This window comes from Patagioenas fasciata, chromosome 4 (genome assembly GCF_037038585.1).
Source record: "Patagioenas fasciata isolate bPatFas1 chromosome 4, bPatFas1.hap1, whole genome shotgun sequence".
Lineage (NCBI taxonomy): Eukaryota > Metazoa > Chordata > Aves > Columbiformes > Columbidae > Patagioenas > Patagioenas fasciata.
Window position 1 is genome coordinate 47,064,203 of NC_092523.1, and position 13,598 is coordinate 47,077,800.

The window sequence follows — 13,598 nt, forward strand, 5'->3', positions numbered from 1 at the left end:
AGGCATCACATACGTTTTCCTTTGGGTAACAGACAGCTTGTGACGATACCTCTGTAAGAGGAAAATCTTCCACTTGGTAACTTCCCAATTACTTTTCTGTCTTCATAGATGTGGAAGAACAATAGCCAGGGGCAAACCTGAAATCCTTGGATTTTAACACACACTGAACTGCAAGGAAACATTTTAATTGGAAAGGTCACAGGAGACAGACTTCTGAGCACATCTCCAGCTAAATGTCACCTTCTCAGCGATACTCTCATCAGAGGTTACATCAAAGGCAGAAAGACATTTACACACATCTACCTTGCAGCAGGCCACTCTGCCCTGTAAAGGTAAAGCCTATATCCTCCAGAGGGGTACAGCAGAAATGCCATCTTGCAACCCATAGCTGTGGGAGATACAAAAACAGCCTGGACCCTCCATCCCTCTCTTTGTAGTCATGCACTGATCATAGCTAGAAACCAGAAGCTGATAAAAGAGTGGGATGCTTGTGAAATTTCACTAAACAAAACTGAGACATTCTGAAATGCATTATTTTGATTTGCTGCTTTTTTAGTCTGAAATTGAAAAATGTAAATAAACCCAAAGATACTCAGCATCTTCAATTCAATTTGAACAGAAAATTGAATTTGGTCTCTCACATCCCAGATTAGCATCCTAAATCCTGGTGCACTGTGGTGCAAAGGGTTGACCAGAGAACGTTTCTTGGTCTCAAATCCAGTACATCCACTGGAACAGATTTAGCTCTGATGAACTAGTGTTTTCCAACAACACACAAAATATTGTCACTAAATTTACAAGCAGTTCTAGCAATACAATAAAGAACAACTTGAAATCAGGCCTCAGCCTTTCTACTCACATCCTTACCATCTTCACTGTTTTCCATTAATGGATTCTGCATCTCTTTTATTCCATTGTCAAGATGACGGAAAAATTCATTCTATTCCATATTGCTCCCTGTTATTCCACTCCAAACCCTTCAACATGTTTAAACATAAATCCCTGGAGCTTCTATTTGCAGTTAAGCAAAACAAGAGTAAAATCCAGCCTCAAGACTTTGTGATATTTTCTATAAGCACTGTCCATTTTCAGTTTGTCTTTCATAGAAGTAACCCAGTGATTTACTGTCCAGAGAATACAAGAAAAAAAAGGAAATGCAACAAATAGTTTTAGAATTTGATTAACTTTAACAAAACCTGCAAAATAAAGGGTAGTCGGCTGTTTGAAGGGGATTCAGATACACATTTAAATGCTAATTGATAATACACAACAAACTATGTACAACTGTGTCAGCCATCAACTGCTCAGCACTAATCAATGTAATCCAAATCTTCTGGGATTCCAAAACTTTTGTCTATTCTGCTCTCTTCAAATCCAAATTTACGTTTGGCCCAGGACTTTATTGAAAAGATGTTATCTGTAAACAGAATGAAAAATATTCAGTTTTTAATGTTTAGGAAAGCATGAGCTACAATGTTGGCTACAATAAAATCCTTCCATTTGCACTATCAGCGTGTATGTGAAAAGGGTAGATAGAGGGGAACACCCTTATTAAGCAGATTTAGAGCAGAAAATGGGACGCTTTTGTTAATGACATGTTTTACTCAGTACTAAGTAAAATGTCTTCTGTCTTTGAGGTTTCCTTGATCTTATCTTACTCTTCTTCTATGAGGAGACTGAAAGCTACAATTACAGTGTAAGCCTGCTATAGAGTGATGAGGAAAGTGTGAATATGCATAATAAGTACTTTATAGGTCCTTTTTCAACTAGACACATACTGTGTAACTGTCTACAACTGCAAAAATCAGATTCAAATTAACCATAAGGTCCTTTCTAATCCTGTTTGTTCAGATAATATGTATTCTATTTGAAAGTAAATAAAAAAAGATTCAATAGCTTTATTTTAGTCAGCATTTCTCTTTTAGCATCACATAACTATTATTTTAGCATATACATTCTCTTCAATTTAACACTGTTTTTCACTGCAGTATTGACTGAAACTCACCACTTCATTGCTAACACCATAAATTGCAGCATAAGACAGGAAGTATTCACTGTACCTGCACACCTGAGAAATATTTTTTTCTTTAACCACCAGACACTTTGGTTTAGAACTGTCTCTTCAAAAGAAAAACCATGCTACAGCATGTAACCGAATTGTCTTATTAAACAGCAAAGTACTTTCTACAGTCTTACCGTCTTGAGACCAACAGCCTGTCGCCAACAGTAGAAAGCCCTGATAACAGGACCCCTAGAAGTTATTTTCAAATACATAACAACCTTGCTTCCCCATATGCAGTAAACAACACAGTGCAAATGAAGATATAATAGACAGAAGACTATGAGTATATCTTGCTGCACTTGGCATAACCAAAAATAGCAAGCAGTCCATCAGAAGTAGATGAATTCTAAACAAAAATGTTACAATTTTCCAAATAATTTTTTTAAAAAAGGACATATCGCTTGCTCCGCAAAATGGAAATTATAGCAATATAGTTGTCCTTGTTTCAGCTGGGAAAGAGTTAATTTTCTTTCTAGTAGCTGGTATAGTGCTGTGTTTTGGATTGAGTATGAGAAGAATCTTGATGATATATTGACATCTTAGTTATTGCCAGGTAGTCAAGGACTTTTTTTACCTTCCTATGCTCTTCCAGGTACAGGAAAAGCTGGAGAGGGCACAGTCAGGACAGCTGACCCAGGTTGGCCAAAGAGGTGTTCTATACCATACAATGTCACGCTCAGTAAATAAACTGGAGTTGTCTGAGGGGCAAATACCGCTGCTTGGGAATGAACTTGAGCAATTGCGTTGCATTGTGTATCACTTGTTTTGTATATTCTAATATTATTATTTTCCTTTGCTGTCCTATTAAGCTGTTCTTATCTCAACCCACAACAATAGCAAAGCTGAGCAAAACCAGAAAATTGAGTTAAACTTCCATACAAATGTTATCACAGGAATCTTCTTCAAAACTGTGTAGCAGTTTTCCTGCATGTTAAAGCTGATGAATTAGCTTCAGAAATACCTACTTTACATTAGCATCAATCATATGGTAGCAGCAATAAGGTTCCACAGAGCATTTTACTCCTTAGAAATAGACAAAAATTCAGAAAGAAAGAATTAAACTTTCTGAATATCTCAAATTATGACACTGCCAAACTAACCACCATCTTTTTCAGTCTCAAAGTTTTCCTCATCTTGAAGAGATTTAAACTCAGCCAAAAAAAATGAGCTGCCAGTTTTAACATAGTGTGCAGGATAGTTCCAGAAGAACAAACGTGCTATGTTACACTCACTAACCAAACTGAGAAAATGTATTATTTTGAATCATGATGATTTATAAGCAAAATATATTTCTGTATATTTTTACAAGTGAGGGCTATCCTACATCAAATCTTAATGAAATTTAAAATTGTTAACAATAAGGACTCTTTTTTACTCAAATTCTAGTCCGAAGCTCTGTTAAGCAATATAAATGCATACACACCAGTCCATCTATTGGCCGCCTCCTTGGCTACTTTGTTTGTTTGTCCTGAAATAGAGAAGAAAAAAAAAAAAAATCAGAGTAAAATCATACAATTAATGATTTCAAGGCACAGAGATTAATTTTTTTAATTGATGTCATTTTTAGGGAACCATACACTCTAACGAAGTTACTGTACTGCATCCAAACCCTTCTTCTGCTTTACACTTTTAAGGTTCCAACAAGCACAAAGTTAAGTTAAACAGCAGCAAAGAAACATAAAAGATACCATATGAGCAACTTTGAGTTTTGGAAGTGTATTCAAAAATGTAATAACCCTGGTCTGGCTTGCCTGAGGGCTTAATTGTCTGTACCAAGATTAGAACTAGATACATGGCCTGAAGATACTAGAGGCAACTGAGGTGGAAAATATTTTATAATCCTCTCTATACATAAGTAATCCATTACGTAGATAGGCATGGTTCTATATAGATAAGAAAAAGACAAGTGTTACAGCCTATCACATTAATCCAGAAGTTAAGCATCTAGTTCTGGAAGGCTTCCCTGTCTTTGAGAACCACCTCAATTAAATGAAGACAAAATAACGCTCCTGGTTATTAAGCTTGGCTTCCCACCCTTACTACTGCTCCAGAGTTTAATACATAATGGTAAATTACCATTACTACAAATAGCTTTTATATAGTTTCCATGAGGCAAAACAGTATCAAGATCTGTTGGATCACCTTGCTCCCATTAAAGTAAATACTGAATCAAATCGAGCAGGTTGGTTTGTAACGTGGGAATTTATCAGAATTATTATGGTTCTCACGCCCACACATAACAGCTACTTCCAGCTAGTCTTGTTTGTACTTGCTTGATAATACTCAGTGGAATGGTCAGCATGAAAGTTATCCCCAGGGGTACTGAGAAGTGAATATATGATCAAGTATCAATTGTTTTAAAGATTATACTTCAGGCAAAATTGTATTATGTTGAAAAATCATCTGCTAGCACACAGGAAGGTAAGCACTCATTATTCTACCCATAATACTTCAATAAGCCATGTGAAAAATGCTTAATTCAGGGTAAAATACCATTTTAAAACCAGTGTAGATTCTAAAAGTGACCCATAATCAGAAGGTTTGGGCACAGCATGAAGAAAAACAGAAAATTAAGATGGGCAAAAGAAGGGAGAGGGTGAGAAGATGGCATTTTTGCTTGCTTGCATGCTATTCCTTCTTTCTTTTGCTGATCTCTTGTTGCCACCCCTACTTGTTCAGTTCCAGGGCTGGCAGCACTGACAACATACTGGCAGTCAATGGCATTTTGAACAATACTTTCCCTAATGCTACTTAAAGCCAGTCTGCAGAGTAAAGGCTTCCACTGGGCAAGATTTTAAATGTGTTACCTATGATAGTTCCCTCAGCATTTTCCTGAAACTCTAGAGTAAAACTGGAAAGCTGTATTTCACTCCACGTAATGAAGTTTGAAATGAAGGGGGGGGAAAGTGGGATGATATTAAACTCTGGGGATCCAGAGCTGCAAGGTGACAGCATCCCCACGGCAGGCAAGCCAGCGGGCCCCACAGCATGTGTCAGGTCTCTGCAGAAATCTCCGCTCTGCTGGCAGCAGCCGACCAGCTGAGCCCTCAACTTCTGCATCACGCAGCAGCTCGAGTTTCCTGCAGCTTTTGGTACGCAGCCCTGTGCTTAGAGCACAGTGATCATATGGTACAGTGCATAAAAAAACCCAAACAGTGGTAGCATGGTGCATTGTTACCCTTCAAACATTGCAAACACATGTTCAAATACATACATGTGATGGTGTGTTTTTAAAATGTGATTTCTTGCCGCAGTCAAAGAAAAGGCTAAGGTGACCAGCAGATAGAGGTTGGGCAACAGTGTTGTTAGAATGGCAGTGGATGCCTATAACTCAGCTGTGCCTAGAAATGAAATCATGGTACTAAGAGCAGGAAGCTCTAACAGGGAAATCCCACAGTGGGCAGTGCCTTCAACAACTTAAATAACCGAGAACTAAAAACAAACATACAAAAAAACAATGAAAGAAACTCCTGAGAGTGAAAGTTACACACATAAAATGAAGAAATATTTTAACCATGTCATTCTTTCCATGCATCACCTGGGACTGATCACAGACTGGCAGCACAGTGTCATGGTAGAAGTGTAGAAAGATCACAAGTGGAGCCATAACTTCAGGATGGGGAAGGTAACATTCAAACAATCTGGTTTAATATCAAAGAAGAGGCTGCCTCGGTCTTTCAGAAGCTGGGAACACACATGCCTGTGTCACTCTGCTGCCAGGGGGTAGGTCTGGGGAAACAAGTGCCACCTGTAAAGCCTGAGGCACATGATATCTCCAGGAAATGCATTCACAAGAGGCTGGGGCAAGTGTTTGCTGCTTGCAATTTCCTATTTAGCCTGGCTCCCCCACACACCCATATGTACAATAACATATGGGGATGCAGGTATGGATTTATTCTGCCATGTTGAAAGTTGCTTAGACCATCAGGCATATTGTACCAACAGCAATGCCAGCTAGCTTGGCAAGTTGCAAGGCACCCGTTTGTTCCTCATGTCTAGCCTGAGCAAGCTCATTCAAGCAAGACGGCTTGCAATGTCTCTTGTCACCAAGTGAGACTGTCACTGCTCCTGCTGCAGGATGCCACTGCAGCCTGCTTAACCACAAATTCCTTCATGGACACCTCAATACACCTCATCCATCCTCCAGAAACTACTGTCACCACCTCAGCTGTTGCCTCCTGGCTACGGGGTGAGCATTTAGCCATCTGAATTCAAGATTAAAATGCCTTGGGAATCAAGCTCAACTCTTGCCTACAATTCCACTGCTGGATCTTGTCTGCCTGCTGTACCCAACACCATGCCTGAAACAGGAAGGAGAAACAGATATTGGCAGTTATGGGCCTACATCACCTGAAGACACCAGTACATCTGCATCACCGACAGCTTCTTCCAGAGGACCCCAACTCCAATCAGAAGGACTGAGAGAAATGAAGGAATCTGCACCTTGACTACTTTCTGGAAACCTTTTACACTTGCTTGTTAGAACTTTCATTGGTTGAGTCATCTGTATGTGAACATGCATAGAGGGTGCAGGAAAGGAGGAGCAGTAAAATAGACATGCCTCAGACACACCTGCTTTTGTGTACTCATGGAATTCAAAGTCATGCTCCTTCTGACTACCTGTTCTCTAGCTCCACAGCATCATACAGCCATTGTCTTCCTGGTTTTTAGATTGCACTGAAAAGACAGTTTAAGGCCTAACGAAGACAATAGCATGGGAACTTAATACACATACACCAAAGAAGAATCAGGACACAAACTGTGTGAACTGTAAAAAGGAGAAACTTGGAGACAGCACTGAGGGCAACTGGCAAGTGGCCAAAACCACGACAACCACGGGGTCCCAGGCTCAGCTGGAGTCCTGCTGATGCTCCTGCTGACCACAGCTGCTCTATCAGAACTTGATTTTGCTTCCGTACAGAAGCTGTGCAAGACAATGAAAGGGCCAAATGTGCAGAAGAGGTGAGCAATACAGGAGGCAATATATGTTCCAGATGCTTCCAGATGTTCTCATTACCACTGTTAGGCCGTAGTTATGCTCTACTTTATGTCTATACATCTGCACATAGGCTGACAATATATACAATTGCTGTCTGGAAGCAAGAGAATAATCCACTTGCTCTGGACATGACACATTTATTTCACCAATTTGTGTAACAATGCATCAATAGACTTTCTTGCTCCCACGCCTGCAGGATATGAGTCACTTCACTTGGCTGAGACACACACCTGTGCCTGAAACTGGTCACCAGAAGATACACTTGGCATTTTTTAAGCAGGAAAATGGAAACTTGCATTTTCTCTCCTGAATGGCACAAAAGCAACACCTGTGTGTATAGCAAGGCAGGGCCTGGGAGCAGCATGGCTTGCAACACTAGTCTGTTACATTAGCAACACACCTGGAAAAACGCCCTGAACAGTGAAAGACTAAGGGTCAAAGAGTTAGTGTTGGCCAGTCCTTGTGGAAGTCTCTTCTTCTCTCATCCCCAGGTATATCTGCAAAACTGCATGGAACTCACTAACCCCAGATTCTGGAAAACTAACCATTGTCCTAAGCATCTGTGACTGTCCCGATCACAGCGACAATCCCCTGTACACCCTTGGAGAAAAGCAAAGGTAGGGAAAGGAAGGCCCAACAGCACTCAATGTCTAAAAAGAAAGCGAGGGAGGGTTGGAAACTTGCTTTTTAATGCATGCGAGTGACATTCTACCAGCAACCTGCAGGGATTCAGATGCATGTCAGGAGACAGAGCTCACAAAAGGACATGTGGACAACTGCAGGAGGTGCCGTCAGAAGCCTTCTAAAGCAACGGACAGCACCTGGTCAGGAGGGAAGTCCCGCAGCACAAAAACCGTTGACACGACAATGTTCCTGAACAAATCTAACTGGAAACATATATTGGCTCAAACCTTAGCACGGTCAGGCCATGTTGTTTCTGATCTGCCTCAGGAAGCTTGACAGTCATTCTGAGCATACAGCACAACTACAGCTGCCTCTTTCCTCCTTCCCCAAGATTCGCATACCTTTTTCCTGGAAGGGGTGGTGGTCCAAATTAAAGGTCCTATTCGCATTCCAAAATGTAATGGCTAAAACCTGTTGAAGCCTCAAATTTCTACCAGAGGGGAAGACCATGACATGCATCATCAACACAATACATATATATGCTCCAGGAGACCAAGTCTTTCTATCAGACTTCAGACACTTCCCCTGGTGAAAAACAGTTGCGATAGCAACAACCACCACCATGTCCTCCCGAACATTTTCTGAACCTGCTTTCAGGTTCATTAAAAAAGCTCTTTTAAGTCCTACAGATATAATTACGGAAATACTAAGGAAGCAGTCACTGAACAGTATTCAAAACCGGACTGTAAAGGTAACATATTAATACTACAGCTCCAACAACTATACTAAAAACATCTCAACAGCCAGAACCAGCTCACAACCACCTATACGCTTGGAACTGAAGAAAGAGCTGTAGCTTTCTTTCCTCTCGCAATTTATAGTCTGGCATTTTCAGGGTAACTTTAAGGATTATTGTAACTACTGTTTTTATGTGTAAACAAAATTTTCAGGTCCTGGAATTTCTAATTCTACAGAATAACAAAAGCTCGTTACATTTCTAAAACTAGCACCATTTGGTGCTGGTTTTGACCTACCACGACTAATGCCAGAAGAGAATTGTATGGATTTCCTCCCTTAAAAGATGCAGGACTGCAGAGGGAACCAGCATCTTTTCAAGCAGTCACCCATCAACCTGGGGGTCTGTTTGCAGATACATGCAAAACACAACCGCAGCCTTCAGCACATGTATGAGGCAGTAATTTTACAGTGTGAATTGCAACTCTTCTGCATGAAATGCAGAGAACAGCTGCAACTGTTCTCACAGGCCAGTGAGGATTATTAGCCCAAAGCTTTCCAACTTCTCTCTTGGAACCCGTCAGGGTAAATTAATTGCATTAGGGGGATCTGAATTCCAGTAATAATTCTGCATCCACTTGGACTGAATTTAAATATGAAAAATGGCAACTACCATAAGAACAGTATATGAACTTGAATCTCAAATGACTCCAATTATCCACTGCCTTCTGCAGAGTTAACCATGCTCTTGCTCGCAGTCTGTCCTCACTTTCCAAAAACCTATCACCACACTGCAACAGATTTATGTTTCCCTACCTCTCTTGCAGAAGCATCATTATAATATCCTGCAAAATTTCTGAAATCTTCCTCATTAATGAAAATGTCTCTTGCAAATAAAGAGCCCACCTCTAAAGGTCAGGGTAGAAGGTGAACATAGAAATTATACATAGAATCATTTAGGTTGGAAAATACTTTTAAGATCATCGAGATTACCTGAGATCCAGAGAGTATAAAAGGTAACTGCCTAATAACTCCTTCTGAGACGTCCATCCACAAACTGACACCAGAGACCCTCATCAACAGACTGTAGTTTGCCACTGGAGGCTATCTGTGTCTGGTCCACATTTGACTGTCCTTGAGACTAAGTAGTCTACAACACTGTCAGCAGGGTAACTCACAACATAGTGAGAACAGCTTCACAAGAATGTTTTGTAACGAAGTACTAGGCAGAGATACCTCTACACTATATGCAATCTTTACTTTCCCTCATGCTTCTTAAAGAGGTGTTTCCTCTTATACGCAGAATAAAGAGCTCTTGTGTAGAACAGCACATCAGAATTCTGCCAAGTCCTCCAAATCCAAAATAACACATCATTCTACCCTCACATTCCAGTATCCCACATAAAACTTATCCCCATGATATTAATTAACAAGTAACAATGCTTCAGAATTCGTGACTAAATTCAAGTCAATGCATGAGTATGATTTCTCATTTAAATGACATCACAAATTCAACAGAATCATTTATACAGGCATACTATTAAATAATAAGAGTATCTCTCTTTACATTTAGACTCTGAATAAAGTTTCAGAAATAAGACATTTGTAATAGAAAAATACAAAATTTTTATATATAAGTGAATTAACTCAGCATTTCTGTGGCAACAGCTCTGTGCGTGTGTGCACACATTTGCTTGCAAATATGCCTGAGCAAATACATAATAAAGCTCCAGCCTTGTCTCTGTGGTGAGACACAGCACTGCATAGTAAAGCTAATAATAAGCTGATCCACGTCTCTGGGAATATGCTTTTAAAGGGTCTGTGATCTTTGTTAGTGTGTTTGAAAAAAGTGTCAAGTCTCATCAGTAAAAGCTCCTTCTGTCCCATGTGAAAAGGTCACACTGTCAAATTTCATCAGGATGTACACACTGTCTCTTTGAAAAATGTCCAACAGAATTTGTCAGAATTGCTACCAAAAGATTCCTCTATGCAAAATACATGCTCTTGCACTTAAGTTTGCTATATTCATGTACCCACAGAAAAAGATCATTTACCTTTCAAGTACTCTACCTGAAAGCTCAAGTTGAAATCTTAGTTGCGTAGCTAAAATACATCTACTCTTATCCAAAGAAGAGTGGGAAGCAATGTGCTTACAAAATAGCAAAAAGTACACCAACTTTCTGATTCAGGGCACCCTAACAACACTTTGTTTTTCCTTCAGTGGACAACTCCTTCCTCCCCACTTCATTTACTAATTAACGCCACAGCACAGCTAAAGGAATTGTAAACTTCTGTGCTGCTGAACAGCACTTTGCGAGGAGGCCCACCCCAGAGCACTCTGGGTTTTGTCCCATTCAGGACGTCATTCTGCTGCACACCTCACATGTCACACAAGTTGCAGACAAGTGTCTGGACAGCATCGCAGGAGGTCCTCCAGTCTCTGCACCCATTACTTACTGCATATCCAGCCTTGCCTATGCCATTTCTGAGGCATTTGGAGCCTGGTTTTAAGGTTTCCAGTGTTAGAGCTTTTATGACCTTCCCAGGCAATCCAGTTCTGTGTTTGACTGTTGCTGCCATTAGAATAGTTTTTCATCTAACTTGTTTTCCCTTGAAATTTAAGGCTACTACTTATTGCCGAGTTCTCCATGAACCTGAGCAAAAGCCTGTTCCTTTCCTTTTTGAAGGACATACAGGTATGTGAAACCCAGCAGAAGGAGTCTTCTTCTGAGCCCTATTTTTGTAATTTTTTTTTTTCTCACAGAACGTGGCTGCTCAATGTCTGGTACTTTTGCTCTACTTTAAATTCTCCCTAGTTAGTTATATGCCTCTCAAGTAGGATGTCCAAAACTGACAGAGAGTTAAAACTCAAGCCTCACTAATGCAACTTGAGTAGAAAGACTTTCACGCATAAGCAGAAACATAGCCAGCAATGCGAGGTATCTTAGTATGGTGATATTGATTTTTCTCAACAAGAATGTCTCATATTCAACTTGTAAACTACTATAACCCTGATATCTTTTTCAAACCCTCCCCCTTAACCAGCTGCACCAGATTATTTGTGTAACACAATATCCTTGAATGCATATATGTCCTTGCACTTGCCACTAATGAATTTTGTTCCCTGTTTTTCAGATTTTCTTTGCAATTAATTGTGCTCATATCGAAATCTCACCTTGTCCTTTGTCTATGCAGCATCTCCTAGTTTCATCACCTGCAAATGTAAGAAAAGTGTATCTTCCGTTCTATTATTCAGCTCATTAATACAAATCCTGAGCAGATGCACACACATCACAGATCCTATTAGAACTTACTTGATTCAAACTCCCTTTGTGACACTTAGTTACTAATGAATACATCGTGAGTTCAATTATGATGTCGTTTGAGATTCATACAACTGCAATTCCATCAGGATTGTATTTCCCTACTTTCCTTGCCACAGTATCATGCAAAACTGAGTCAAAACACCAAACTTCTCCCAGTCTGCCAAGGTCTCTTACAGCAGCAAAGATAAAAACCTCTGTGTTCTTCTAGGTGTTGCCAAATAGCTTCTCTATTCCAGATGTTTTTTTCTGATATCCTGTTCTTTCCAGTAAAACTACCTCCTAAGATGTTAAAGTGAGGAGGGGAAAAAAAAATTTGAAATACTCTCAAATACACTACCAGTGCCAGGATTAATTTTGTACTCAAAAAACCTGCCCTGCAAAATGTCTACAGTTATATAGCACAGAACAAGGTATTTATATTAGGAATATACAGTTGCAATATACAGTCCTAATCCAGATAAACTCTACCATCCCATACCATATGGGACATTTCCTAACGTGAGACTGGCAACACTTTTTTTTTTAAAAAAGGCCAAGGAAGACTACATTTGACAGTCCTGCAACTTAGCACTAATCAAAGACAACTAATCAAGACAACTAATCAAAAATCCACAGTACCTTTTCTGACCTCATTTTGCATATGGAAGTAATGAAAATATATAAACCAGTATTTTTTTAAAAAAAAAATTCCTTTGAGTATCACCATAAGTTTACCAAAACAATCTGAATAAAGGTTACCATACACAACTAACCGAGCAGGTCTAACACTGGGAGAGAGAAGCAAAATAATCACTCCACAAAAGCATTTTTGTTTCATATATAAATGATCTATAGATTACTTCCATTTGGTGCTTTCCTAAGGGCTTTAAAACATGACCAAGTGGATGGCTACCAATTCATTTCTAAATCAAGCAGTACCATAAATGTAGTCACAAGTAGCTATTTTCCATGTCACAAATTTTACCAAGTGTCTACCATTCCTAAGCAGCTCAACAGCTTTTGCCATAAAGATTTACTGGCTCAGACAATAAAATTATTCCCATATATTTCACCCATCTACTTATTACCCTACATATTTTTTCTGCCATTCCAACATAAACAAACAAGGAACACTATAAACAGAAAGAACAAAAATAAGCCCTGTGAGCATTCTCATTTAATTTCAAGAAAAGGTAACTTGCCAGAGTAGCCAGTTTATTCGAGCAGGGTGTTACATATATTAGCTAAAGAACTGATCTTTCAACTGCCTCTTTTCCAAGTGTCCAAGTAAAACCCCACTGGCAAAAACACAAGTGATTTTTTTTTTAATTTTTTTTTTTAATGCTTAACCAGCTAGTATGCAGTCTCATTTCAAAGCAAGCTGGCCTAAGTTAACACTCTCCAGGAAGAATAGTCTTGCTAGAATATGCTTAAGGTATAAAAATCACAAAGATGCATGTGTCTAAACATCAGGACAGTTCTTCATTGCAGACCAACCTCTTAGCTACAGTCCAAAATGAGGCCAAACACAGAGATGGAGAAATTATCTGAAAAGCTGAGAATTAGGGCCTTTCGCTGAAAGCTAGATGATGCTTCTGAAACTCAGCTTCAGTCAAAAACCCCACACTTCACTTTAAGCTTTGTACCTTAGGAATATATGTGCAGATGCATGTGAGGCTGCACCAATCTGTCCTGGTGAAAAATCTGTCACCTGATGTGCTCCTATTTAGTCAGAGAATCCCTGGTTGCTCTTCAGGGCAACTACCACAAGACAGACAGCCCAGGGAGATGCATGTTACCACATACACAAAAGCTTTCTGAAGGAGGCAGCGAAAACCTTCTTCAGACAGACTGTTTGGTGGAAAGAGACATT

The 13,598-nt window shown here is 39.6% G+C and overlaps 1 protein-coding gene across 4 annotated transcripts in view; it reads right to left on the reverse strand.

The window, feature by feature from the left end:
- Positions 1-1,167: 1,167 nt before the first annotated feature.
- The window catches only part of MND1 (meiotic nuclear divisions 1), a 42,508-nt gene continuing 30,077 nt past the window's right edge, over positions 1,168-13,598 (reverse strand). For all 4 annotated transcript variants that reach the window (XM_071807786.1, XM_065837931.2, XM_071807784.1 and 1 more), the window contains 2 exons: positions 3,486-3,530; positions 1,168-1,417 (listed from right to left, as the gene is read on the reverse strand). In XM_071807786.1, the coding sequence (XP_071663887.1) occupies positions 1,311-1,417; positions 3,486-3,530 (152 nt within the window). In that variant the 3' untranslated portion in view covers positions 1,168-1,310. The remainder of the gene's footprint in view (positions 1,418-3,485; positions 3,531-13,598) is intronic.